Raw genomic sequence first — 27,545 nt, 5'->3', positions numbered from 1 at the left:
AAATTAATTCAGAACACTTAGAACCCATAAATGTAGAAACCCAGATCGATCAGACCTGCTCAATTCATGAAAACACAAACAAACCCTCGAACTGTATTCCTTCATATTGAGATGAGAAAATGTAGTCTAAATTACCACTTTTTTCCAACAATCTAGACTTAATATTTTAATAATAAATGACTAAGCATTATAAGGCTTTTGTTTAAAAAGTGTTTTCACTTTAATGGGTTTAGTTAATAACATCATGAATGGTACAAAACTGTCCTTTTTCACATTTCCATACATTGTATTACGGACCACCTGAAAATCTGGACTAAGAACGCATAAAGTGTCTCTTAATTAGCCCTAGCTTCATTTTTGCCATATGTAGAGGAGATATGCAGAAAAAAACATGCATTTGTTACCAATGACATGTTAATATTAGCTTAAACAATAATATATGGCAGAATGTGCATTGTATAATGCACAGGTATGTTATACCATAAAGAGAGACCAAATGTCAAGTGTTGGCAACGAAATACGAAATGGTTGATGACACACTGACATTTTGTGACCATAGTATTAGCTTTTCTGTTTTAAAATTGTTTTAAATAGTAGTAAATATTTAAATAATATTTAAAATATATTTTCCTATGGAAATCATTTACTTGGAAGACAGCCTGTAAGATCTGACTTTTTAAAAAGTAGTATTTCATTTTGACAATCTATGAATACAATACATGCCATAGAACTTCAAAGACCCTAAAGTCCTCAGCCATTTTCAGAAACATTTTCTTAATCCAATTTTGTCTCTGATTTTTTGCTCACAAAACTTTGGAAGTAGCATCTCAAAGAACACCTGCCTTTAAGAGAAATACTGTATTTCAAGAAAAACAAACCCAGTGTAAACGGGGATGCCATACTAAAAGAAAAAAAAAGTGGAATAAAAACCCAAATAATTCATCATGCAATTAGTTTAATTTCTGTTTTCTTAATTAATAGTCTAAGGAGGGGTTTTTTCCTTCCTAGTACATCTTCTCTGGCAGTCAAATGAGTGCTCAGTTTCCACTGTCAGATGTCACTGAGGGATGAAGACCTCACTGTTACTTCAAGGGAAAAAAAAAAAAAAGCCCAAAAGATTGAGGTGTGGGTGCAGAATTATCTAAAATGCAACAAAACAAAGCGAAGCATTTGTGCAAAAAAGTAATTTGTAAATCGACTTTTTTTCTAAGTTTGCTTCAGTATAAAAAACCTCTTCAATCTCACTAACAAAGCTTTCTTTTGATTTATGATCCTTCAACACACTTGAGAGTTCCATGGTTTTACTTATTCTAATTTGGTAAATTAATAATCCTCCGCCATTTTTGCAGCCCAAGACAAAGATGGAAGCTCCATTATATTAATCTTTAATAGCCTGGGGTAGTTGCTTTTGTTCAAGACAGGATTTTCCCGTCTTCTACAGGCACAGTGCTTGCTTAACTGGCCTCGTGAATAAAACAGCCAAAAATAAGCCAGGTCACCTTCCATGGCAGTGCAGAGCATCCTGGCCAGGTTTTTTTTTGCTTTGTTAGGGTTCTTTTAAACGGTTGTTGCTAAAATTACCTTCTTTTTAAATAGGGACAAGCTACTCCGAAAGCCTCTCATTTCTTCTTTCAGCTTCTAAGGACTTGGACTAAAACAAGTAGCTTCCTAAAGCTACTTCCAGATTCAAAAATCTAGAGTAAGTATACAGTAGCAGTACAGAAACAATTTAGAAAGCACAGAGACCTCTCTCAATTAGCTGCTTCGTAGTCATATTAGGAAGGGATGTGTGAGAGACAGACTCTGACGAGTTCTTTACTACACCATCAAGGAGCCAACTTGACTGTTCCCTCAGTCTGCATCTTAATAATTTTTGTAACTACAGACCAGGAATTCCCAGACTGCTGTGCATATCATGGTGATGTGACAACAGAACTCTGCCAGGGCAAGTAAATACCTCTCATAAACCTACACACACTGCCAACCACCCCACCAATAAGGGAATACACTAAGTAAATTTGGGAACCCCCACTATCGATTAAAGAGTATACCAGGCACATTTCTACTACATCTCCAGTGTGCATATTTACATTAAAATAATTTTAAGATGATCGCTACCAATGGTGGTAACTTGGCTGTTTGGTTTCACCATATAAACTCTAGCTCCTACCAGATTCAACACAGGACAACGGAAACAATAGCAACTCTTCAACCCTGTGGCTAACCCTTCTTTTCACTGCAAAAGTGAATTAGCTTCATGATTGCTCCAACAATCTGCACATTCTTCCTAAACCCAAGCCCATCTCGCTCTCCTTGATTATAGTGGACATAGCAGTAGCATAATGCATCTATGAACATGATAGTGACCTCCCTTTTTAAAGCAAAAGCACTACAAAGAGGCTTTCAAAAAAGGCAAGGGCACATACCCACTTCTGTTCACTGTAATCTGCATACAAACCGTAAAGGAGAATTATTGCTTTTAAAAGTTGAAAAGCTTTGGAAATATGGTAAACATCCTACAAGGTTCTAAAACTAATCAGCTAAATCTCTGTACATACTTTAATATTCAAACCTCTATTTGATTACTCAAGATCAAATCATTTCATTTTCACATCTATTCATTAAACTCGTTATAGTTCTAAGGTCTAATGAATATTTAACAACTAAATAGGATCAAAACAGGTAACGGGAAAAAAGGTCACATGGCAATGAACATTATTTCATTTGGCCAATGAATAGTGAACCCCGCTTTCTTGGCTGAAATTAAGGCACTAAGTGGCAGTGAAAGGATAAAGGAATGAACTTTTTTTTTCTACATTATCTGAAAAAAGACCAACACAACTATATTTTTTAGGACGCCAGTAGAGTACATATCCATTCTGAATGACTCAGTAAGGCATTCTGTTGGCAAATTTAAAGAAAACGTTCTCCTGATTAGAGCCCATTACATTCATTGTCTGAGTGTGACTAGTGGCACTACTAACTGTTAACAAACTGGAGGGGGAAAAAGCTACAAAGATGTCTGAAGACTTGAAAGGCACCAAAAAGAGAACAGCTCTGCAACTGCCAGTTCTACAAACAATTATGTAAGCTGTGTTTAACACTGCATATAGTCTATTCAATCATCAATCTTTGTTGACGAAGATAAAGTGTAGTAGCTCTTCATTTAAACTCTCAGTTAATCAAGTGCTAGTTTAGTAAGAAATTTATTTTCATGTATCAGAAAATAATTGCAGTGTCTAACACAACTACACTTAAAGCAAAACTAGTCTAGTATGCATTATTCTGGTTAACACTGAAGCAAACCTGTATAAACAAAAGGGTTACCTCAAGATATATAGTTTACAATATGAAATCAACATATAAATGAATAGGATTTACTGAAAACAATGGAAAGTGTATTACAAAGATACATGAAACAATTTTAACCACAATATTTTCTCTGTGAAAAATACAACTATTAGTGAGATAAAATGTACAATTGAAATCTTTTTCAAAAAAAAAAAAAAACAACCCAAAACAAAACAGTATAAAGGAAAATATTTTTTTTTCTTCAAAACAGGGAAAATAGTTAAGGTCATTGTCTTTCATTACAATATAATTTGACACAAAAAGCAGTCATAGGATTGCACCAACTCCATGTTCAGTCTCCTGAACATGACAATAGTAAAAGGAGTCCATAAAGCATTATGACATTTCTGGATTTTGTGATGGCAATATACATATGCAGAAACTGATGTCACTCCGGCTCTGTTCACAAAATGTACAAAACTCTAAATTTGGTGGCCAGACATGTAAAAATTAGTTCACCCCAACGCTGACTTTTCTGTTGCTGAGTCAGGGATTGAAAAATCTGTAGTATTTTAAGTGTTGTTATCTTTTTAGCAATAAAGAAAAAAGTATATGTAGTGCATGCTTTATCACTTGTCAAAAACATTTCTGAAAATAAAACTAAGTTATCCAATAGTTTACAAAATAGAAAATAATTCTTCAGGTTAAAAATGTGGTTAGGTTTACATTTAGTTCCATCTCCAAAGGACTGATTTCCTTGGCAGCATCACTTTTCCTTAGCAAGAGCCAAGGCACAAAGTTCCATAAAGAGAAATAAAAATGGCTACGAACAAGAACGCAGTCTGGCTTTGTAAAAGAAATCAGAGCCTCTCTCTGAGCTTTCTGTTCCACCAGGTTAGTGCCGTAGAAAAATATGAGATTTGGGATACATTTTTGTTATGAGCATTTCTGCTGGACACGATTCAAAAGTTCACCAAACTTTTCAAAAAGATCTTCCACCCATTTTATATTTTTCATGCACAGCTGCACAATCTCTTCCTGTCCTAGATCTGCACTCTTCTTCTGAACAGAAGAAATCTATTTAAAAAAAGAGAGGGGGTGGGAGGGAGATGCATACACATACACGTTAGGCTGCCAGCATTTCAGAACTTTCTTTTTTATAATATTCTGCAGTTAAATACGAATGTTCTTTGAAAAAAAACCTTTAAGCTTTAAAAACAAGGGAAAAATGCCCCCCCCCATGCGTTTCTTAACAATTAAGCCAGAGCTCAACTCTCATATTTCTGCTACCTGGAATATTTCCACCAAGGATTTCCAGAAAAAATAAAGGAGTGGACATTCTAAGACAAAAAGTAGCTTCTAGATCTGAGGAGTTACACATACCGATAAAATTTGTTTCATTTATTTTGGATAACAGCGAAGAATGCTTACCTATGCTGAGGGAAAGTGATTTCACACAAACCTTGTAAGCCTCACATCTGAATGTTTCGGGCAGCTGTGCCCATTAGGGGCAACATATGTGCTCAGCATATCCTTTTCTTTGCCATAAAGAATTAGTTAAAATAAGAGGCCACAATCCATACTCATCTACCAAGAAGAAAACAGTCCCTCTAGTTGGACTCAGGTCCCTCAATGAATGTTAAAGTATCTCAAAGAGAAGAATGCTTACCTCTTCTTTACATGTTAGGTATATGTGATATTTGTAATGATGGAGTGAGTGATACAAAGAGTACAACTGTATTTTTTCTGGATCTACCGTAAACTCCTGCAAAAAGAACAGTTATTTTAGGTAAATCCATGTTAGTTCCAAAACAGAGATGTAGTAGACATTTTCTTCTGTAAACAAATTTGTTTTCAACAATTCAGAAATGGAGTACTTCATTCAAACAATTGCTTTGACATATTTTGGTACACTGTAATTTATACTACATCACAACTACCTCCTATCTCCACTTTCCCTACCAAGTTCTTTTATTAAAACTAGGTTTAAGAATGCTTTCAATCCTCCTGAAAACGCTGCAAGTCTAAAATGGGCACTCCCTTCTCAAAAACTGCTGCAAGAATTACCAAAGCTTAACCATTTCTCTATCAGACTGATGGGTATCATTGCAAAAAAGCATATAGTTCGTGCTTCAGAAGAGCTGATCTATACTTTTCTAACACTTGGGCTGTATTTACAAGTCTTTTGTCTACCCACTATTTACTGCTGGGAGGTAACCCTATGTGAGCCAGTACCTAGAAAAATCTACTTATATTGTTCCCTATATAAACAATGTGTACATCTTAAGCTTTACCACGTTACTTTTTAAATTATTTTTTTTTAATTTAAGATACACAGCTTCACTGTGTCATTGGAAAAGAGTAAAGGAGCAATAAAGAACTAGATTTACCTCCTGTTACCTAGTCTCAGTTTTTACATATTAACATTAATTTTTCAGTTTTCATCTAGAGGCCATCGCATCATTTACTTTAGAGGTTTTTGCAGCAAGTTTAAGAAACTGTTATCATCACAAGCTATGCAGTGATTTTACATCTGCAATGCTGAAAGCAAAACGTTGCTGCTTCAGCAACAGTCCAGGAGGCTGACTGCTATGCAGACAAGGGGTCTGAAGTTCAGGCCTTGTTCTAGTGGTGACAGAAGCAGAACGGGCTCTCGCAGGGCTCTGCTGTTTGGCAAGCTACAATAAGCGAGAGGCACAGCAAAGCAAAGCTAACCTCTCCCTTCCCATCCACCTACACCTACCGACTGCTGCCTGCATCAGGGAAGCGGCACACTGCTACCTCATCTTCCTGCATCTGGAGTAGTTGCTACAGAAGACTCCCGATACAAATATACAGGGATAAGAGCATTTGGATCTAAACATAGAACTTAAACAGAAGAATAATAATGAAATTATTTATTATATTTTGTCTCGCTACTGGAATATAACCATGTTTCACTGATGAGTTAAATCAATTATTTAATATACTGCTTTAAATGTTGCTTTTTAACACGCCCTTGTTACAGAAAAAGCACCTCACTCAACAAGTATTTTGTATTTTGATAAATCTACCCAAAAAATCTAATACCTGAAGCAGTACTTTATATAAACGTGGTTATCATATGAGAAGTCAGACGGCAGTAGCAATAAACCCTCTGAACACTCACCTGTGCTAATTTAGTGGTTGATTTAGAAGCCCGCAGTGTTTTCTTGTTGTAAGCTTTACCATTCATTTTGATCTTATACACAGACGTTCCTCCACTTTTTGTCTTAGAATCCCGAGTGATCACTGTCAGTTCAGGAAAGTTTTCCAAAGCATTCTTTAAACAGAGCATAAAAAGAAAAAGGTTTATGAAATATTCAAGAATGGCCAGCCACCAATTTATCAGGCTGCTGATAAACTGGCCATTTTTCTTTGATAAGTTAGAGTGCAGCCTATTATAAAACAATTTATTCTTCCACAAAGACCTGATAAAAGGTCTTTTATCAGATCAAGCAACCATTCAGAGTTTGAAAAGCACGACCACCTGCTCTTGACTACTATAATTTTTCAAGAATAGAAGATACTTTTAATGTATCTCAGATAATCATCTGTGATTCTATCATTAGAAAGAGAAAAAAAAAAAAAAAAGGCTCCACTAGGCAATTTTTACTTTTTAAAATACTTTCCATTCCATTTCTACCCAAGAATCTCTAAGGCCAAGTTACTTGGAGATACCCAAGTACTTAATGCCTAGTTAGGCATGGGAAGTCATATCACAGAACCACAGAACCGTTTGGGTTAGAAGGGACTTCAAAGACCATCTAGTTCCAACCCCCCCGCCATGGCAGGGACACCTCCCACCAGATCAGTTTGCTCAAGGCTCCATCCAACCTGGTCTTGAACACCTCCAGGGATGGAGCAGTTCTGCCAATTGTAGCAGGAACTGGATGCCTAAAATCGACATAGATTTTGTCCCACCTTTTGCAAAATACCAATTAATTGCATCTCATCGCATCTGTAAGGTAGAAAAGCTTATGCATACTGAAGTAGACAGCTGGTTCAAAAAAGCACAAGTTTTTAAGACATACTAACTCATGGGAGTCAGATGCATTTCTACCAGCTTCAGTTCTATGTTATTTCCGTGAGTAAATCTAAATACAACTTTGTTGTACAGATATAGCATTATGTCAGCAGCTGCTTTGAAATAGTCCTGTTACCCAGTCCTGAAAAAGATATTTTGAGTTAAATGAACGTATGTATTTTTGTATTACACTCCAGTATGAGGGAAAAAATCAGGCATACAGAAAAATGTATCAATGCTGCAGCTTAAGGACCTAATTTGGACTATTGGGTTAAAATATGAAGTTGACTAAACTTTTGTATTTTCTTTTAACAAGCAGTACTAGAATTCAACAACCTCCCCTGCCTATAATTTCTAGGCACTTTATATACATCAGCCATTTTTCACTTTATAAAAAAACCTCTCAGTAAAAAGCTGTAACACCTACTGCACAGAGACAGTTGCTTAGAGGTAGCAGTCACCTCAGCTAGCTAACCTGTCCATATACAATAGTCATTGCAATGCTTTCAAACTGGAGTAACAACTTCAACAGGTTTAAATTATTTAGTTTTTCTATCCACTGTAATAGCCTTCCTGAAGGTTGACTTTGAGCATCAAGGGGCTTTGGTCACTTCTGCCTTCCTCTGGAGAATTCCTATTAACCAGAACAGTTTACATGGCTGGACCACTGACCTAAACCAGACAAATCTGAATTGGAATGAAGGAGAAAATACCAGTGATTTTCTGCATCTTTGAGAGCACAAGACATAAAATGGTAATAATTATCTAAATTAACACAATTCAGCTGAGATACTCCATTTAGTAAGCTTCAACTAAAGCAACAGTATTATTTTCTAATTTTGTTTATAAAAAAGCTGTAACCCAAAGGGCGTGATAAACTGTTAGAACTATAAAGAATGTTACAGCAAAACTACCAAACACTGACCGCTAACTGCAGTTTGATTTGGTTCGTAATACAGTGCTAAAATATCCCATGTTAACTGCATCCAGTGAAAAGAAAAATGTTAAATTCATCCATCTTATCAATGCAGAATAGTAAAAATATTCAGACTGAATGATCCTCATGAACAATAATGATATTTTTCACTTATTGCTTGTTTCAGTGCCTCATTCAGCTCTAATATCCGAACTAGCCATCTGATCAAAGCTGGAACAGATGCAGACTTTCCTGTATTAATCATCAGATTAATCTGAATCTTAAACAAACACGTTTTCCTAACCAACACAAACACTTATGATGACAAATAGACATTTCATTTTTATCCAAAATACTGGCCCAAGGATGGAACGAGTCAGTGCTATTGTACCAGAAGGCAAACATAAAAGTCTGTTTATCTCACAGCTCACATCACAGGCAGATCCCTTCCTTACATCTGTATCTCCATTAACTTCTTGCAGATCATACGATGAAATACAGGCTTAAGCTAACTTTGGAGATATGATACACAATCTGCTTTAAGTGAGCACACAGCAAAGCTATTATATTAGTTACAAATTCCAACTGAATAAGCAGCTGTAACTACACGTTAGTATTACAGAAGATTATATTAGGTTTTTCCCTTAAACTGGGGAAAAAAAAAAAATCAAAATAAGCTACCTCTCACTTTGTGCATACTGTGAATTGAACCAGAATTCTACAAATTCATACCCTGCCTCAATGTGGCCAATCTTCTCTGCATAGGCAGGTCTAAAAGAAGCTATTAACACAAAACTCTTACCACAAAAGAAGAACAAAAATGGACGGCTGGTACATGCTCCCTCTCTGAGGCTCTATGTATGGTTTGAAAATACACAGCCCTCCCCATGCCTTCCTACTGTAAGGAGGAAGCCACAAAAAGTTCTGTTCAAGCAGGCACAAATAGTACAGCTGTTGGGAAAACAGCATAACAATAAAAAAGTTCAAGAATCATGTGAATTAAAGCTGTTTCACTGGTTGATGATGTTCTCATCCCTGAAACGAGGTCACTTAGTGTCCCACAAGTCTTACCAGGAACAGGATGTGGGAAAAGATCTTTTAAAGATTGCATGATGAAAAAGCAGAACTGTCAATTCTGCTATAATCTCTCTCCAAACCTAGCTCTCAAAAACAAGCACACAGCAGTACAGACACACAACTAATTCTCCAAGTGTCTCTGTACTATGGACACAAGGGGACAGGGGAAACAGGCAAAAGAGCAAGTCTGGCCTGATGGCGTTTATAGATAGGTCTGCTTTACTGTCGTTGGTCTCAAAGCTGTTACAGGAAGAAATAATTAGTCTGATTATAGAAACTGACAACTAGTTTGTAGAGATGAGTGAAAAAAAACCTTAATTCATTTTACCGCACTTTCAAAAACTGCATTGTTGCTTGGAGGGTGGGTGGGAATAGTATGAACCACAATGATTATCTTCCTGTTTAGCGTCTCTCTCTACTGAGATGGTATGGCTGCTCCCTTCCCTGTCCACATCCAAACCTGGGTTTTATTACCATGTCAAAGTTACTGTAACATGGGCTTGTTATCCACACTTTTCCCAAACTTCCATGCTGAAGATGCATGAAAAAGCACACAAATGTGCCGTTCTTGAGTGCCTCTGTCCTGGTTTTAAACCACTCTGATCACGTTTCCTACTCCAAAGAAGTTCAGACATTTGCTCCACAGCATGTAGAAGTTTATTAAGACTTTTAGGCAATACAATCACTTAACCAAAAGTTCTAGAAGGACAGAAAACAGCTTTTCTTTTGGCAAACTTGAGAAGCTTAAAAGAAAAAAAATGCATGAGAATGAACAAGAAAGCATGGGGAGCAAAACTATAACTTTACCTTTGCAGTATAAACTCCTTCATCACAAAATGTTCTCCAAATGCCACATACAAGCACTGAATTTATAGCATCTCTTTCAAATCCAATTCACTTCTGTTACAAATTTGCCTTCTGGGTTTTAAGTTGTGCCTGCATGGTACGCAGTCAATGACTGACTTACAACATTGCTCTAAAAATCCTACAATTTAAAAGAGAATACCTTGAAAGTATGATCCAAGCGTAATTTGGAAAGCAGCCTTTTCCTATTGTCATTCAGCATACCATCAATTTTTCTCATGTGAGGCAAAAGTAGCTCGTCTAAAAAACACATTAAAAAAAGCAGCAGTTGATTAAGAGACATCCAGTAATGAGATTCCTATTCAATCTATACTTCAACCCATTAACATAACATGTGGAAATAAAAAACAATGCAATTTGCACTAATTTCAAACATGAGAGAAAAATATATATATATTTTTTTACCAGCCTGCTCAACTGGTCTAGATATCATGCAGTTTAATTGCTAACTGCAATCTTGCTCCTTCTCTGACTTTGCTTTGTTGAAAGGAAAAAATTAAGATCAAGCAATATACAGCATAAATCTTAAGAGATAACTTCAAACCACCTCCTAGATAATCGTCTTCTGTGCAACACAACTGGCAGCTTTATGAAGACAAGTCTGTGGTTTTGACATTCGCTAGTCCATATTACAAGAGATGACCCTGCTGGCATTTATAACAAAAGAAATTGAGGAAAGTTGAAATTGATAAAAGTTATCTGATAAACCACTGTCAATTGCAAAAGTTGAACATAGGCATGCAGCCATGAATGAAAATTCACAGCTCAGTGTGGAGTCTTTTATTTACAAAGTCAATTTCTTTGCTTTTAGCAGGACTACCGACATAACACATGGGTATGAAACTTTTGAGGTAAGTGTGCATTGATGCACAACCAGAGCAAACTACAAAAAGAGAGTCTAGAAAATAGCTTTTAAATACAGGCAAACAGAACATACTAAAAAACAACTGCCTGCAACTAAACAATATGTGAAATGATCGCTCTTTGGGGACCTTTACCTTTATACATGAGTGTTTTGCTAAATTTTGACAAATATAACAGTTTTGACTTGTATCCTGGAGTCCACTATGGTAAAGAAGTCCAAACATTTTCTCCTCAAACAAAAAGTGCAATACAAATGTCTTCAATCGGAATTTTAAGGTTTCAGAGGTTGAAAAGCTGAGTTTTTAATAGTAGCAAGAATCAGAATTGCTTACAGTTATAAGTGTATTTCTTCACAAGAAAGTAAATACACACTTGAAACACTGCAATTTGAAACAAATGTTTGAAATAAATGATTTTAAAAGACAGTAATAGCAGGAGCAAAGAGCTCAGTTCTGACACTCACAGCACAAGCCTAATGTAAGAAAGCAGATAGAACAGTATTTCCAAAATCATGTTGCTTATTCAAAGATATAGTGCAAAAATATACATATATACATGCACACACATAAGTACTGTGCATGAAGTGTTCTTCAGATGTGGGTATGCAGCTAAAAGTTCAGTGGGGATTTTTTTTTTTAAATACATTTGCTTTACTGATTAATAACCTGAAAATCTAATAAAAACATACAAATGTTAAACATACTGTACCATTGCTCTTTTCCAAAGCTTGCATTGTGTCTGGATCCAAGGCAATGCTAACAAGCAACTCCATGTAGCTCTTAAAAGTCTCTTTCATAGCTCTTGTGTTCAAAAAGCGAGTAACAAGGGGAGCTGGAGGTACAAGCTCTGAAAATGAATTGGAGTATAATGATTTTTTTCCTTCAATATTCTGCAAATATTTGTGTTTTTAAAAACTGAAGGTTTCCCTCTTAAAACACAAGTGACCCCTACTGGTGTCCCGAGAGATGAAAACTCAATCTAACCAGAAATAACACTCAAACTACTTATATGGCAAAAACAGGTACAAACACCAAATTTGGTACAAGTAGTACAATTTTTTTTGTAGAAACACGTACAATTACTTGTAACTATCAGCATTTAGATTATAATATTTTAGGGAATTTAAACATTTTTCTGTTATTGTAAATGAAAGTCTAGAGAAAAGGCATCATGAGTAACTTCAGTCACGCAGTGCCTTGAGTGCAGGTTTCATGTCAATGCAAGTACCTCCTAAAAACACAAAACTTTAAGTGGTCCGCAAAACTTGAAGCCGTCCAACAGAAAAACATTCAAAAGCACTAACGTCACTTAGGAGCTTGCATACCAAAGTCAATCCCACCTGATTGTCCAACTCACAAAAAAAACACCTAAAACATTTTACCAGCTAAGCAATGTGGGCATATTTGTACTTACTCTGCGGAAGCTTTTATTTTTTCACAGACAGCAATTTTAAACACGCGCATGGAGTAGTCACCAGTACTAGTAAGTGTTCTGGAGCTTTTTATAGGCTCCATGTGCAATACCAGTATTTTGCAGTAAATTAGCTACCAAGGCTGTTACACTTTCTCAGATATCCACAATTCTATGGATGACTATCATCACCAGGTTATTTTAAATTTTAAATACGGGCAGTTGTACACATTCATGGTTATTTGGGGAAGTTTGCTTGAAAAATAGTATTTTAAAGGTGCTGCCCTCAGCAGAGGCATTGTTCCAGTACACCAACCCTACTCATCTACAGTTAAAGTCACCGAGGCCAACGTGCTTTGGAAATGCAGCAATACAGAGCATGGGTACTACACAGCTTAACTTCAAACATACAGAAATAAACAAAACCCCCTCCAAAATACACTGTGTATCTGCTACCACAGGGAATCTCTATAAACATTGTACACTTCAAAAATTCCTTTCTATTCTGGAGAATTATGGCAGACATCGTATCTCAATGTTCCAAGATGCAATGAATGTCTTAACAGCAAATCTGCTCAGCAGGCTGCATTTAAACAGCTGACATTTAGACAAGCAATGAAGCAGCCAAAGTGTCAACTGTTTTTTCTCCTTCGGTTTTAAAAAAACAACAGTAACATCTGAATCCTGCCCACATCTGAATGCAGACAGGCATTGCAGCAATGTTACTTTAGACATGACATGGAGTTGCAATGGATAATTAATGAAGAATCTGATTCTTGAGATGTATTTGAAATCAAATCAGCTCCCCCTCCTCCAATTGTACCCATGTTAGAAAGCAAGTAGTAAAAATATCTTTATCTAAACTGATAAACTACATTTCAGATAACTTCAAGTTGCACACATTTGCTCACGTGCAAACAACAAGCAAACGTTGGAAGAAATCAATTTTGCGTGGCACTGCCAGATTTTAATTTTTTTTCTGAGTCTAGTAAAGAAGTTTAAAAGATCAAGCAACGTATTTTTATAATACTATTTTCAAAGTAAGTTCAAATGGGGCTAGATGCTAACAACAGTATCTTGCTTACCATCCTCATCACTCTGGGCCTCAGGTGAAGAATCAGACTGGGAGGATGAAAATTCTTCTTTCCACTTTTTCCTTTTCTTTGGTGGTGGTTCAGCCTTTACCTTTGGCTGTTTAGCTTTGGGTTTCACAGAAGAGACTTTTGTTGCTGTTGGTTTTGGTGTTGGTGGATCAGGGGTTTTGTTGTTGCTACTACTAGGTTTGGAATGAATAGTCCTGCAATATTATGAAGATGATCTTTATGAAAATAATTACCACACAAGTTTTGTCATTAATAAAATAGCTATAGCCTTATTTAACCAGAATATATTCCCCACAGATTAGATACACTTATTTCATTGTCAAATGTAACTAGGAATTAGGTCATACACACTATAGTACTGTATTTTTGATATAATGTTTAACAATTATTATCAACTGCCTATGATTAAACAGTGCCCTAATTTTATAACTAGATAAACAGGCACAGAAAGTTTAAATTGCCCAATGTTAGTAGAATTTATGAGCTATAGGAGATTGGAGATAATATTAAAATTCATTAATGAAAAAAAAATCAGACTTGACAGACTTGAACAAATACTAGTAATCAATGAGATATGCTGATAAAGTGAATTTGGGATATTGTATCCATACAAAGGTGGGAGACAATATCATCCAGGTAAAAGTGCAGGAAATGCAGGACCTTGAGGACTGGAATAAGAAACCAGCCAAGTGCTCTCCTTTCTCTTCCCACCACTCAAAACAGGAAAATTAAGCAGGAAACCTAATATCATAAATACACAATTATGTACTTTAGCACTAATAATGCACTACACAGTTTTGAGAACTTTAGTCATCTGTCAGAGATTAAGATTTCAAACCAAAATGGATGGAGACAATCGATACTAGAATGATTAGAGGAATGGAAAGCCCGCCTTAGACAAGGAAGCTGAAAGACCTTCATTAATCCAGATTAATTAAACGAAGACAGAGGTGGAATATGACTGCTCTCCAGAAATACATCATGCAATAAAAATACCAGGGAAGACAGAAATAGAAACCAAAAAACAGCACTGAGAGAAGAACATATGGATACAAGCTAATCACGATCATGTTTTGTTAAAAGACAGGATTGTTTCAGAGCACTGGAGGAATGGGTTCTGAAACAGTCTTCCATAGCCCAAGAAAAAAAGAGCATCAAAATCCTAGCTAGTTTTAAGCAGATCATGATTATTTTGTAAAATTGATTATCTGATAGAATTGCTTTCTTTGAGAGCAAACTAGACTCAAAAATCCAGTCATTTCTTGAAGACCACTGTAAATTTTTTCATTACTGTTTACTAACATCTGATAAGGAAAACATATCTGCCTTAAATTATAATTTGAAATCCATAGAGAGAGGAAAACCTTCAGATATCACCTGAAGTTGTGAGAAGATAAAATAAGCTAAGCATTAAAGCATGATAGAGTTTGTACAATACAGGATCTGCAATCTTTTCCAAAAGCACTACCAAAGCTCAACTCAAAATGCGATAGCAAAACCCTTAGCAAGTGAATGACAGTGAAAACCTCATCAGAAGGAAAGTGACAGAGGAAATCTCAGAGACAGCCACAGTACCTGCGAGACAGACACTTATGGTCATAACGTTTTACAGGCCCAGTAGCGTGTTTACTAGAATAATCCAAACCACACTATCTTTGCCCTGCATTCGTTACATGGCTCTCCAGAGTGAGATTTATTTAAGTTTTATTTACCCTTGGTGATGGTTTAAAAGCAATACTACTGGAGTTACTGGTTTTAAGGCACGGATAGAGGTTACATGGGATGACTCAAAGTGATAAAGCTTTTTGGGGCAGGGTGAGAGGGGTAGTGCAGGTGCAATAAGTAAAATACCCTCAGTATGCAAGGACATACAAGAGCAAAGATATCCTTGTGACAACCATGAACTTCATGCACCAACTTTTGTTTTTAAATGAACTTTACAGGACAGAATAAAGCATGGTAATTCTAGTATACCGGGACAGGATGATCATTAAAGCAATCCAGAAAAACATTAAGTCCACGGGATAGGAGAAAACAATATATGAAAAATTAAAATCATTACACCTGTAGGACTCTGTCCTTATGTTGAGTAACAGGGCAAAAGATGACAGAAAGAAATAGCATATGGAGCCCTGACACCTCTAAAATGAATGATTATTGCAATCCACAGATTCAAGGTAGGGAAGTCTTGATATGGCAATAATTAATATTTCATTTCTTAAAGCAAACCACACTTCTCAGTTTCCAACTTAAAACTAAATTAACATAACCCTGATTATAAGTCTCGTTTATAAAAACAGGTGTGTCCTTAATATAAAAACAATACGGCATAATGAAAAAACAAATTGAAGTAAATACCTTGCTGACTGTACAGGCTTGCTTCGTGGTTTTTTTGAACATACTCTGACATACTCCTTTTTGTTTGCATTTTCAATGAACTTCACATACACTCTTTTGTATTTTGTTTTTGCATCCCCGAAATACCCAAGATACTAAAAAAGATAAATTAAGACACAAGTGTTTTCATTAAGTAAAATTACTGTTTAACAATTAAAAAATTAAATACTAAAGCAAAAATGTCAGTTTAAAACCCACTTTTTTTTTTTTTTTTTTTTTTTTTTTTTTTAACAAAGATGAGCCATCCTACAGCATTTATAACTTAAGATAAATTCTCCTATGGATTTCCACATAATATTTAAAGTAAGAAAATAAGGCAAGAAGTACTTGGGGCTTCATTTTCTCCCTGTATTTAATCCTCCCCATGTGTTATCCCAAAAGGATTATCTGCCTGGCAAAGGAGGGCTGCCTGCTGAAATTGTATCCTGTCTGTATCCTTCTCACTATGGAAAGCAGTTGGTTCACAAGCCTGACTTTATTGTGGTTGTGAAAACTTGTTCTTTTATGCAGCCTGAATGATACCAAAGAACTCATGCTGCAAAGCAAAGAATCTGCCCATGAACATATTTAGAGAGAATTGTAGAGTAGGAGGAAATCAAGAAAGCTTCCCTCCCAGCCCCTCAAGGATGCTTGCTAAGAACGTAAGCCAGAATCACATTTTGTTTTGTTTCCTAGACTTCCATTAAGGAAATCAGTTCCCATGAGGCTTCATAAGGAACTTTTAAGACTCACACTGTTAGTAGCAGCAAATTCTCTCTGTCCATCTCGCACTTCAGGAACAAACTTTTGCAATAAAGCCTTCTGTACTTTCCAAATAGCTGGAGGCTCTTTTCCTGTTTGCAGAGCAACCTGTAAGAACATAAAATTATTTGCTAAAAACAGCCCTTATTTTGCTCCCAGAAGTGTGTTTGTGCATTATATTTTTTTGAGCAAGTTACTCAGGGATAAAATTGAAATAAGTCATTCAAAATTCCAAACCCTTAGCCATTACGTGCCATTTGCATCAAGACCATATGATGTGAACTACAGTAAGTATAATGCAATCTACAAATCTGACTTTCACAGCGATGAAGTTGGGCCAACCAGCTTTGCCTGTGGGGTGATGTCTTAACTTGTGTACCATGCAACTGAGCCACAGAACTTTATTTTTTAAAACCATAAAACATTTTTCCAATTTCTTCTTTTACTCTATGAAAAAATTTTTAAAACAAAAATGCAAGAATCATAACAAGTACCAAAAAGCTTGCATGTCCCTAGAGATTCTGTAGCAGAAGCCGAGGTACATTACAGCATGATCATTTGCACTAATGTGAAAAGAGATAGCTCAGTATGAATTAGTGAACTACATTGTTTGCTTTCAGGTCAACTTAACCATAAAAAAAATAAATGAGTTTGATTTCATTTTCTTCTTCACGTAATTTGAGAAATAAACTACATTAAAAACAAACTTGTAATTATTAGCTCTAATGAGAATTCCCTATAAATCCTACACGCAAACTACTAACCCAAAAAACTCTCTTTTTGGAAAACATATAATCAGGTATTAATTCCTTTTCCATGACTGTTTAACTAGCTAAATAAATAAAGCTTAAAATTAAAAATATCGCATAAGATACCTTAATCAGTTTTATAAGTGACAAGGGAGTATTTTTAAACTGATAACACTTGTTGTATGTGACAAAACTACATGAATTTATTTGAAACTTAAGCTCAAGAGGATGAACACATAGACAATAATCTAAAGTATTAGAAATTAATTGTAAGAATATTGCTGGCTACGATAGCAATAAAAGGAAAGGTAAACATGCAGAAGAATTTAAAATGGAGAAGCGACAAAAAGAAAACAGTAAATCAAAGACACAGAACTTTCCCATAAATTCACGTGGAGCACTGCACTGGTTGCTTATGGAAGCCTTTCTTGTTGGAACAGTAAGCAGAACCGCTTCCACAAAAGAAGAAAAGACAATTTCAAGATATTTTGCAAAAGTCGAAAAGTTATTTCCTCAACCTTACACTTGAAAGCCTACTACAATCTTAAAGAAAAAAAAAAAAAAAAGGAAGAAAAAAGCTAGTCAACAGCCTGTGAAAAATTTATGCTTTTTAATATTAAAAAAAGGTAATTCCACATTCTAACAGAGGTTACCAACACGTAGATTTACTTTACTACATCTATAGCATAAAATGGGTCATGTACCTAGGAAACACATGCGCTAGAAAGACACCTTTAAGGCATCTTGGCAGCAGCCAGGGAATGTTAGAATACAAACAGAAAACTGATCTGCAGCCGTTCCCCGTTTGGTAGTTTGCTGAGGCTAAATTCATACGCAGCATTTTTCACGATTTTTTTTTTTTTTCCCCGCTGCAGCAAGTATTCAGATTACCTTTAGTGTCTCTATATCTTCAATCTTCACTACGAATTCATCACGTTCTCTGTACATGCCCTCTCCTCCGCTGTCCATATTCTCCTCATCAGTACATCCTTCTATTGCAACAGTTGCCTGTATTTTTGCCAACTGGTCTGAAGTCACAGCATCCTGCGGAGCTACTTTTAAGGGGTCAGCTGGATTCATCTTCTCCTGCACACTGACTACAGGAGCAGTTGTCTGTGGAGACTCCTGCTTTATTACAGCAGTAGTGGTGGTGGCAGCAGCAGTAACAACTGCCACTTTTTCAGCTTCTGAAGAAAATAAATCCGAATTTTAGTTAAACAAATCATCAAGGATTAGCAACATAAAATGTAAACCATATTTATTTTTCTTCTTTTCTGTTACAATACATATTAAAAACAAGTATTCTAGGAAAAATATCTGTTTTAAGAGTTAAAACAGAAGCATTATTTTGGCCACAACTAAACCTTAAACAAAACCAAAATATCCCAGATAAATACAAGCAGATGTATACTAACTGCTGCATCTGTTAGTATCTAGAAATAACAAAGATGAACACTTTAGAAAACAATTTGATAGTTACAGACAAAAGCAACAGGAAATACTCTTGTACTTTTTGTGAATAAGCATATACAACAGGTAAATGTTACAACACTGAATCTTGTCTCCAATCTGCTGATAAGTAAAGTCTTTTTTAATTGGATTAAGGAAAAAGAAATATACATTAAATACAAACATATTTGCTGTATGACTTTTGGACATTTATCATTTATATCTTGCGACAGAGTAACTGGAAGTTCCAGGTTAAAACTTTCGCAATATCCCAATAATTTTTAATACAACAGAGATGAGCAATGAGAACTGATGATATAAAACGAAGGGAAAGAACATTCTTCTCCTCTTCTATGCCAAAGAGCGAAAGGAAACCCCCGCCTTTCAAAGTTATTATTCCTTCCCACCTGAAAAAAATTAGAATCCTTTTTAGATATTACTTTATACTCTTTTTATACACATTAGTTTTAACACTGACTTGCTGATCTAAAAGAAATCAAGTCATATTAGCTATAGCATAATTACTAGTATCACTTAAGAAACTGGCTTCAAACTTAAGATAACCATTTCACAGTTTTGTTACAATCACTGTTAATCGTTGATTTTTCACTTGAAAAAACAGAAAAAAGTTAGTGACATATATTTTAATAAAAGTGGCTCTAAACAAATTATTTAAATATCAAAAAAAAGTGTCAATACAAAAAGCTATATACCAGATACGTGAAGATTCATTAAATCAATTCAGTAAAATTGCTTGGCCATGAAATAACACTCTTCTGGATATATTATATCACATTATTGCAAATATGTTGTATTACTCTGTTCAGTGAAAGCTATGACAGCTTTAATTAGACAAAGTATTATTAGTTCCCCAAGTACACTTAATACATTCAGAACAGCAGATAAACGTACATACGCTACTTAATACTACCAACAAAATACTATGTTTTAATAATTGTCTTTCCATACTTATGTGCAAAGACAGACAGAGGAGGGAATTACTAGAAAATCTCCAAAACAGCAGCAAGTGAGAAAGCAGTCGTCACTAAGCATCTTGTACAATGTACGAACAGTCTTGTATACAACAAAACAGGAAGGTGAATTCAAGAAACTGGTGGTATAAATATTACATCATTATGAATAATAAAAAGATACAATAACACTGTAAAAGAAGTCACTGCAAAAAAAAAAAAACACTAATGGAAATGCCCACCCAACAAAAAACCTTTGAAATATTTCCTTAGGAAGCTGTACACAGAACATGGCTTATTAAAATCAACAAGCTTCAGCAAAAGGCTCACACCATGGCACTGCCCACAGTTGGCTTTCTGGGAAAAGAGTCACTGCTTTCTTTAAACACATATTCAACTGAAAGACACATGAGGAACTTCACCTTCTGTAACAGCCTTTCCAAAATGCTTGAACTTAACATAATTTAACGGAAATATCCACAGAAGAAAACAGAACAGTAATTAAGATTAATTATTGTTTAGTATACCATGTATTCCACAATCTTTCTCTGGAATTTTAGGTCTGACTATTACAATTTAAGTTCAATTGTGCTACATATTTTTCAGTAAATCATGTCACCCCTAGAGAAAAAAAAAAAATCTCCCTCCTTTAACCTAAAAAGCGAAAAAATTATTCATTCTATTGTGTTAGGAACCACCCTATGGGTCATGAGTCCTGAGAAGAGTTTAAGAAATGTTTCACTTTCTCCCCGGGATTATCTTAGAAGGTAATGGTATTTCTCTTGAATTAGAAGTTATGTGATTGGATGGATAGTTTTTAACTGCTACAAGAGAAAACTGACTTCACTAAAAAGGTCTGTCTAGGCAAAAATATGCTGTATGTTGAAAATACTTCAAAAGAAAGCAGCATCAGTCAAAAGCTATGAACACCAGACGTACAGCATAGATGTAATACAAGTGAAACTGAAAACTGTGCGGAAAACTAAAGACTACTGTGATCAGCGGTTGCTGCCTGCCCCTCCCTGCCCAAAACAACCCTTCCCAGATTTCATTCTTTGGCTAGCAATGTATCAAAACAGAGCTACAACACTGCTGATTAATGTGGCTGAAATCAAAGTCAAATGACTCCAAGAGGACAAGACTAGCCAAACCGGTGCTCAGTTTACAAGTGTGAAAACTGTTTTATAAACATATTCTGTGCAGCTCTATCATCACAGAAAGCACATGTTTAACTCTACCTAGGAAGAGCTTAACCTCCACTGATGACAATTCATATGTTCTCTTGCTAGAATTCTTTTAAAATAGATTTAAAACCTGTGACATGATGGTTTCCTGAGGTTTCCAGATAAAAATCATCTTTAGCATTCTAAGCCAGAGAAGAAGAGAACAGACATATTATTCCAATTCTGGGATACAATAACTTCTTGGCATTAGAAGAGTCCTGCTTGAGTAGCATGAAAAAGTTTAGCTACATATTTTCTAATTGTGGAAAACACTAGTTTAATCCATAGCCAACACACCTTTTCAACAGAACTCTTCATTATGTCTGTGATTAAAATGAAAACCTTTACCTGAAGACAGCTAAAATTATTCAGCTACAGAACTCTCCTTCAACATACACACTTCTAGTAACTGTTTTACCTGATTTGTTCTTTCTATCAGATGTATCATCCAGGGCTGACAATGCAGTAGAGATGCTCTTCTGAAGATCGTGGTTACCCCCCACAGAATCATCTTCATCAGAAGAAAATGAAGGCAACGTTTCTAAATTTTTCTTAAGTTCTTCATCAGCTTTTTTGGTTGGACTTTCCCCACTAACCTCAGCAGCTACAGGTGCTGCTGCCGCCGGCTGAGGCTTTGCAGAGGACTGTAGGCAAGGGGCGCGAACTATTTGGGTAACTGGTCGCCTAGTCCTGTTTGGCATCCGTACAGCTGGAGCTGAAAACTGTTGCCTAGGCCCAGACTTTAGAAAGTCTAAAAAAGATGCAATAAATCCTGTTTTGACTTCAGGTTGTTTTTCCTCAACTTCTTTAATTTTTTGCCTCATTCTTTCCTGATGCTGGTAAGTATCATAACAACTTTCAGAAACAGGAGAAGAGTATGTCAAACATGAGTCGTTTCCTCTTGAATTTTGACGTTTACACTGTCCACTTCTTTTTACCTGTTTCTGAATTGCACTGTCATCTTCTGCAGCATTTTTGTGTTGGCTTTTTCCTTTGCTTTTTTTCTTCTGAAGGTTCCCTTGAGTTAAATCTTGGCATTCCTCCTCAGTTCTACTAATGGTTCCATCTCCACTTTGGTGCAGAGATAGTGGCTGCAACGGACCCTTCGACTGGTTACCTGCTACTGTACCATCATCACCACCCATATTAAAATCATTCTCCGAAGCAGCGCTTTCTTCGCTTAGACTCTTACCACTTGAAACAAATTCTGTGTCTCTGGCATTCAGTGTACCATCAGCAGAAACATCATTATCTTCTTCAGATTCATGACTGATGCTAGATTGTTTCTTAACTGGAACTGCCCCTTGTTCTTGCTCCTCTTGACCAGGGCCAAGGATGGGAGAAGTCATTCGTGTTGGTACATTTTGATCTGAAGTTTCAATGTGTTGTTGATCAAGGTTCACAGTTTTTGTCTGTATTGTTGACACTGGTGTAAGATTTATAGTAATTTGGCCTCCATTCAGAGAAATATTACTTATGCTTGCTGGCTTTCCAACTACAGTAGGTGAGGCACTGAAACCAGAAGACACATGTCTTACATCCATTGATCGGAACTGTGTTTTGGACTCCTCGCTATTTTCAACAGCCTGGATTTCCTCTTCATTAGAAGCTGATTTGGCAAAGTCAGATGGTGTCACTCCACAAGCTGCTGCCGTTGCTGCTAAGATGTCATCTACGTTGGATAATATATTCCTCTCATCACTGAGAAGTATAGATTCTGGGAAACATATTGAACTAAGAGTAACAAACTGATTTTTTGAATCATGTTGATTTGTCTGAGTAAAATGATCTTTTGTTGTCAAATGTTGCTGTAGTGGTTTTGAGGGCTCAGGAATGTCCATTTTCATTACTTCTGAATTCTGAGTATGAAGCTGTTGCTGAGAATGACCCCCATTACTTTGAATAATATGACCATCCATCTGAAGGAATGGATGTGTCACCTGTTGAGGACTCTGTATTCTTTGCACTTGTGGTGATGTCTTTGCTTGTCCTAAACCCGACTGCAGTATTGACTGATGAAGAATCTGCAAGTCACAGGCTGACTCCAGAAGTACCTGTGCACTGGGCAGACACAGCTGATGACCATGTCTTAAAGCATGAGGTTGAACCTGCGATGGTGGACTAATGACTTGGCCTTGCTGTTCTTGAGCTTTACTTTCATGTACCTTCTGCATAAGAGAATGTTGCTGGTTTAGTTCTTTAGCACTCACAGTCGTTGGCATTAAATTAGTCGTCTTTTTTATATCATGGCTTAGGCTAGTGATGTGGCCAATATGTTGGGAAAGCTGTTCCACAGAATTCACCATTCTTTCATCTTTTTTTGTTCCTTGAAGAGTAAGTCCAACAACTTGATCTTCAAGACAAGAGTTACTTCTGATTACACTTTGAGAGTATCTGTCATCTGCTTTCGAAACTCTGTAGGATGCATCCTGAGCATTGATTTCCTCATCGGTTAGCCTTTGAGTGGAAGATTCAAGAGAGGCTTGCTGTTGCAACGCCTGCATATCCTGCATTGATAATTCCTCCTCTTGTTTTGATGAGGCATACAAATTAGAGTCAGACTTCCTTTTAACGTACGACTTTGTTTCTGAGGAAGGCCTGTTGTTCTGCAGTGTCTGTGAATGAGCTGGGGATGCAAAAGGAGGAGACTGGACAGATGGCAAAAACTTTTGAGACTGTGGAGAGGAGGATTCTTGTGACTGAGAGTTCTGAGAAGAATGTAAAGAAATATAGTTCTGATTAGGACTCGAAGCTGGAAGAGTTTGTATCCGAGGAGAGGCATTAAAGGAAAGAGAAGGCGATGTTAATGTTAAAGACTGCCCTGAAGAATAGCTTTCTGAAGGACTAACAGCTGATAAAACTTGTGATTGAGATGAAAAACTAACTTGGGATTGGCTAACTGGAGATAAACCCTGAGAGTGACTAGAAGAGTAGCTCTGAGATTGGCTGACTGCAGAAAGTTCCCTCGTTTGCCCAGAGTAGTTCTCATTTGGAACCGAAGTCAATGCCTGTTCTTCTGAGGAGTAACTTAGAGTTTGACTCTCAGAAGTAATTGTTTGCGATTGCCCAGAAAAAGTCAACGTTTTATACAGTGAAGGCAGCTTCTCAACCTTGCTGGATGAGAAATCCTGTGAGTGACTGACAGGTGGCACATTCTGAGCCTGGGATGAAACATAGTTTTGGGACTGGCTGACCGACAAGAGGCTTGGGAGCTGTGCTGTAGAATAGATCTGTGCTTGGCCTGTAATGACAGAACTCTGGTTTTGCGCAGTTTTGGCATAGCTTTGTGTCTGCACAGTGGGAGCTACACTTTGAGGTTTGGGGGTCTTCGTTGACCTTGGAGGCTGCTTCGTGGAACAATTTTTCACTTTTGCTGTGGAAGCAGATGGAAAACCAGGTGATGGAATTGCAGATGTGTACGACTGAGCAAGTTCCACCGTGACTTGAGAAGTCTTCTGATGTGGTCCTCCATTGCTCACCTGAGTAACGTCTCCAACTGGACTGCAGGATAATGCTGAGTGCCTAGATGTATCCTGAAAATTAACTCCACTTGTACTCGTTAAATAGCTGTGTAAGGAATGCTGTGAAACAGTCAGTTGAGCCTGAACAGACTGAGTACTTGAAGGCCGCTGATGGTGTTTAATAACACTACATTCTCGCTGAAGTGCTCTATCGATAGAAGCAGTGGAACCAGTAAAGACAGATGTGCTATACGCCTGAGAAACCTGCTGCGCTCCTCCAAGGGTTGAAGGCAACAAACTAAATTGAGGTTGCAAAAGATGGGGTGCAGATTCTTGAGCAGAACGATATGTTGATGACTGAGGTGGTATACTGGTACTTAAAACAGAACTGCCTAGGCGCTCAAACGTCAAAGCAGTTGGAACAGGGCCTTGCGATGTTTTGATCTGTAATAAAGGATCATGGGTAGTTAAGAGACCATTTGATGTAGCACTGAAAGTAGAATCTTGAAGACTAAGAGAAGGGGTAGTAGCAAAGTTTCTACTGCTGAAAGTGTTGGGATGCTGATATGCTGATAAAGCAGATGTTGGTGGAAATGTTCCAGAGGTTGGCAAAGCTCCAGTAACAAAGAGTTCTGTGGCTGTTGAGGAATGCATACCTGGAAAAAAAACCAAAAACAAAAACAAGAAGAGAAAAAGAGCATAAGGGAACTTTACAAGTTACAACACTCCACATTTCTTTAACTCATTTAATTGTAAGATCTCACAGCATTTATAAATATAACCTTCTTTAGAATCACCACCCTTTTCAACAAAAACATATAAAGGGAGGCACTTATTGTGGGTAGTTTTCAAACTGGTAGACGTGCAGGGTTTTTTAAGAATTCCCACTTCTAACCTACAATGAAATGCCAAGGGAAAAAAATCATATCCTTAAGATGCAAATTGTGGATAAAAAAAATTGTACAAGATTAATTCTGCTTTGAAACTGAAGGCTCTTTATTAATTTTTATTTCAGTCTAAAAAGAAGTTCATAGTAAAGGACAAACGATCAAAAGCCCTGGACACCTTTAATATACAGTAAAAAGGCAAACTCACACCTTATCAATTACAATACATGCACAGTTAAAGGAGCAATTCCATCTCCTGCATTTACCCTCACCAATACTTTCATAACTCACTTTATGTGAAACATTTCAGAACTTACAGTTAAAGAGCTAATGGCCTATATGCTTTGCAATGTATGTTTCTTAAAGGAGGGCTTTGACTTTCAATACAAAGAATAAATGTGATTTGTACTCTTTCTAAAGCCTAAAATATCCACAGACACCAACTATCTGCACAGTGTAACAGCAACTATCCAACCAAAAGGTATAATATTACTTAGTTGTATCTAGACATCGGTATGACATCCCAGCTTAAACAAGATTTCTCAACAGAATGTACTACTACAACTGAAACAGGAGTGTGAAGTTCCCTTGCAAGCTTTGGGCCTTACAGCAGCGATCCATACCGTTCAGTGCTTTTCACCCTATAACTTGTGGGCACTGGTGAAGTTTGTGTACTATTCACAAAGTCTATGAACAAAAGTGAAGTAGGCAAGTTTATTCTCAGGGAAGCTTAAACTTCTTGTAAAGGCATCTGTAAAGGAAACCATTTCCACTGGGAAATTTACAAGGGTATGCTAACCAGAAAAAAATTAAAATCACTGATAAAATTTGACATTTTTCAGTTCTTAAAACAGCTTTTAGCTTCAGATCATTTAAAAATAAACTAAAAAACCTCTCAGTAAATAAGGCTTGTTTTGAGACAAATACTTCAGTTAAAAAAAATCAGGTTTAATTTTCAAATACATTAAGTCCTCTTAAACCGACTGCAACTTAATCACACAATCGCTTTGGAAGTTTCAGATGAAGCTGCGAAAGAAAGGCTTTGTTTCTCCCTTTCAGCTCAAGACGAACTGATAGGAAGAGATGTGATACTGAAGGAATGCCAAGGTATTTTTCATTAGTCAACAATAAGGTCTTTCTGAGTAAGAAAGCATAAGCAGTGTTTTCATGCCTTTTTTCTTCCCCCCTATTCTAAAAAACTGCAGCATCACGTACGACTGGTTCTCTCTCTCACCAAGGCAGGGGCATCCAGAAGCATCAAAGGGCAAGAATTTATACCTATTTTAATTGCAGATATTAATTTCTCATCTAACCTGTCTTTTCCCCTTCTCTTCCATAAATTAAAGCCCTTCCTACTACACAGGTAATGTCTTAATCCAGACAAGAGCCAGGCACAGAAGCACTATCATGGCAGAACTGCTGGGTTTTACATTTTACTTCTGTGGAGGAGCAGACAAAAGGTGCAGCAAAGGTAGTAACTCATGTGCACAGACACCCCCCACTACCCTAAGAGAACACTGATAACACATCCCACATATCAAAGGAAGACTTGGTAGGACAATATCACAAATACACTGTTCCTCTTTTCCCCCCAAAATCAGCAGTTGCAGGGTTTGGAGAAAAACCCAAGTAAAAAAACCTTCCAAAGAAAGGTCACTTTGAAGAGCAAAGAGCACTTGCTTTCCCTCATCAAAAAACTTTGAGAAGACAAAGCTCTCAAAAGACACTTGGGAGGCTTGAGGGATACAGAAAAGCAGCAAAAGTATTAAAGGACAACAGAAAGCTCAGAGAACTGGTAATATTGAAAATGGGCTTACTGATGAGGTCTTAGTAATGAGTACTGAGAAGTCTCTCAATCACTGGTATCAACATCAAACCCGACCCACAGCATGTCTCCCCATTCTTCACAATTCACTGTTAGGCAGGCTGCAATGGAGAAAATGCTAGGACGAAGAGAAAAAAAGATTTCTTCCCAGCTGACAATCTGATGTGAGGATGGGTCATCACAACTCTAAACACCACTGATTTATATTAAGATTTTTTTGACCAACTAACAGTGTGCGTCTTTCTCTGTGCTCCCACATATCTGCTTTTGTC

At 36.7% G+C, this 27,545-nt stretch overlaps 1 protein-coding gene across 2 annotated transcripts in view; it reads right to left on the bottom strand.

Moving 5' to 3' along the window:
- Window positions 1–3,580: 3,580 nt before the first annotated feature.
- The window catches only part of QSER1 (glutamine and serine rich 1), a 43,650-nt gene continuing 19,685 nt past the window's right edge, over window positions 3,581–27,545 (bottom strand). For both annotated transcript variants that reach the window (XM_086472169.1, XM_086472170.1), the window contains exons 4-13: window positions 21,519–25,217; window positions 18,349–18,644; window positions 16,700–16,816; window positions 15,929–16,062; window positions 13,553–13,764; window positions 11,766–11,903; window positions 10,336–10,433; window positions 6,440–6,592; window positions 4,961–5,056; window positions 3,581–4,368 (exon numbers count right to left, since the gene is read on the bottom strand). In XM_086472169.1, coding sequence (XP_086328295.1) covers window positions 4,228–4,368; window positions 4,961–5,056; window positions 6,440–6,592; window positions 10,336–10,433; window positions 11,766–11,903; window positions 13,553–13,764; window positions 15,929–16,062; window positions 16,700–16,816; window positions 18,349–18,644; window positions 21,519–25,217 — 5,084 coding nt within the window. In that variant the 3' untranslated portion in view covers window positions 3,581–4,227. The remainder of the gene's footprint in view (window positions 4,369–4,960; window positions 5,057–6,439; window positions 6,593–10,335; window positions 10,434–11,765; window positions 11,904–13,552; window positions 13,765–15,928; window positions 16,063–16,699; window positions 16,817–18,348; window positions 18,645–21,518; window positions 25,218–27,545) is intronic.

The sequence above is a fragment of the Leptosomus discolor genome, chromosome 12 (genome assembly GCF_034619465.1).
Source record: "Leptosomus discolor isolate bLepDis1 chromosome 12, bLepDis1.hap2, whole genome shotgun sequence".
In the NCBI taxonomy this organism is placed as follows: domain Eukaryota; kingdom Metazoa; phylum Chordata; class Aves; order Leptosomiformes; family Leptosomidae; genus Leptosomus; species Leptosomus discolor.
The sequence above is the reverse complement of the archived record's forward strand: the minus strand, read 5'-3'. Positions and strand labels throughout refer to the sequence as shown.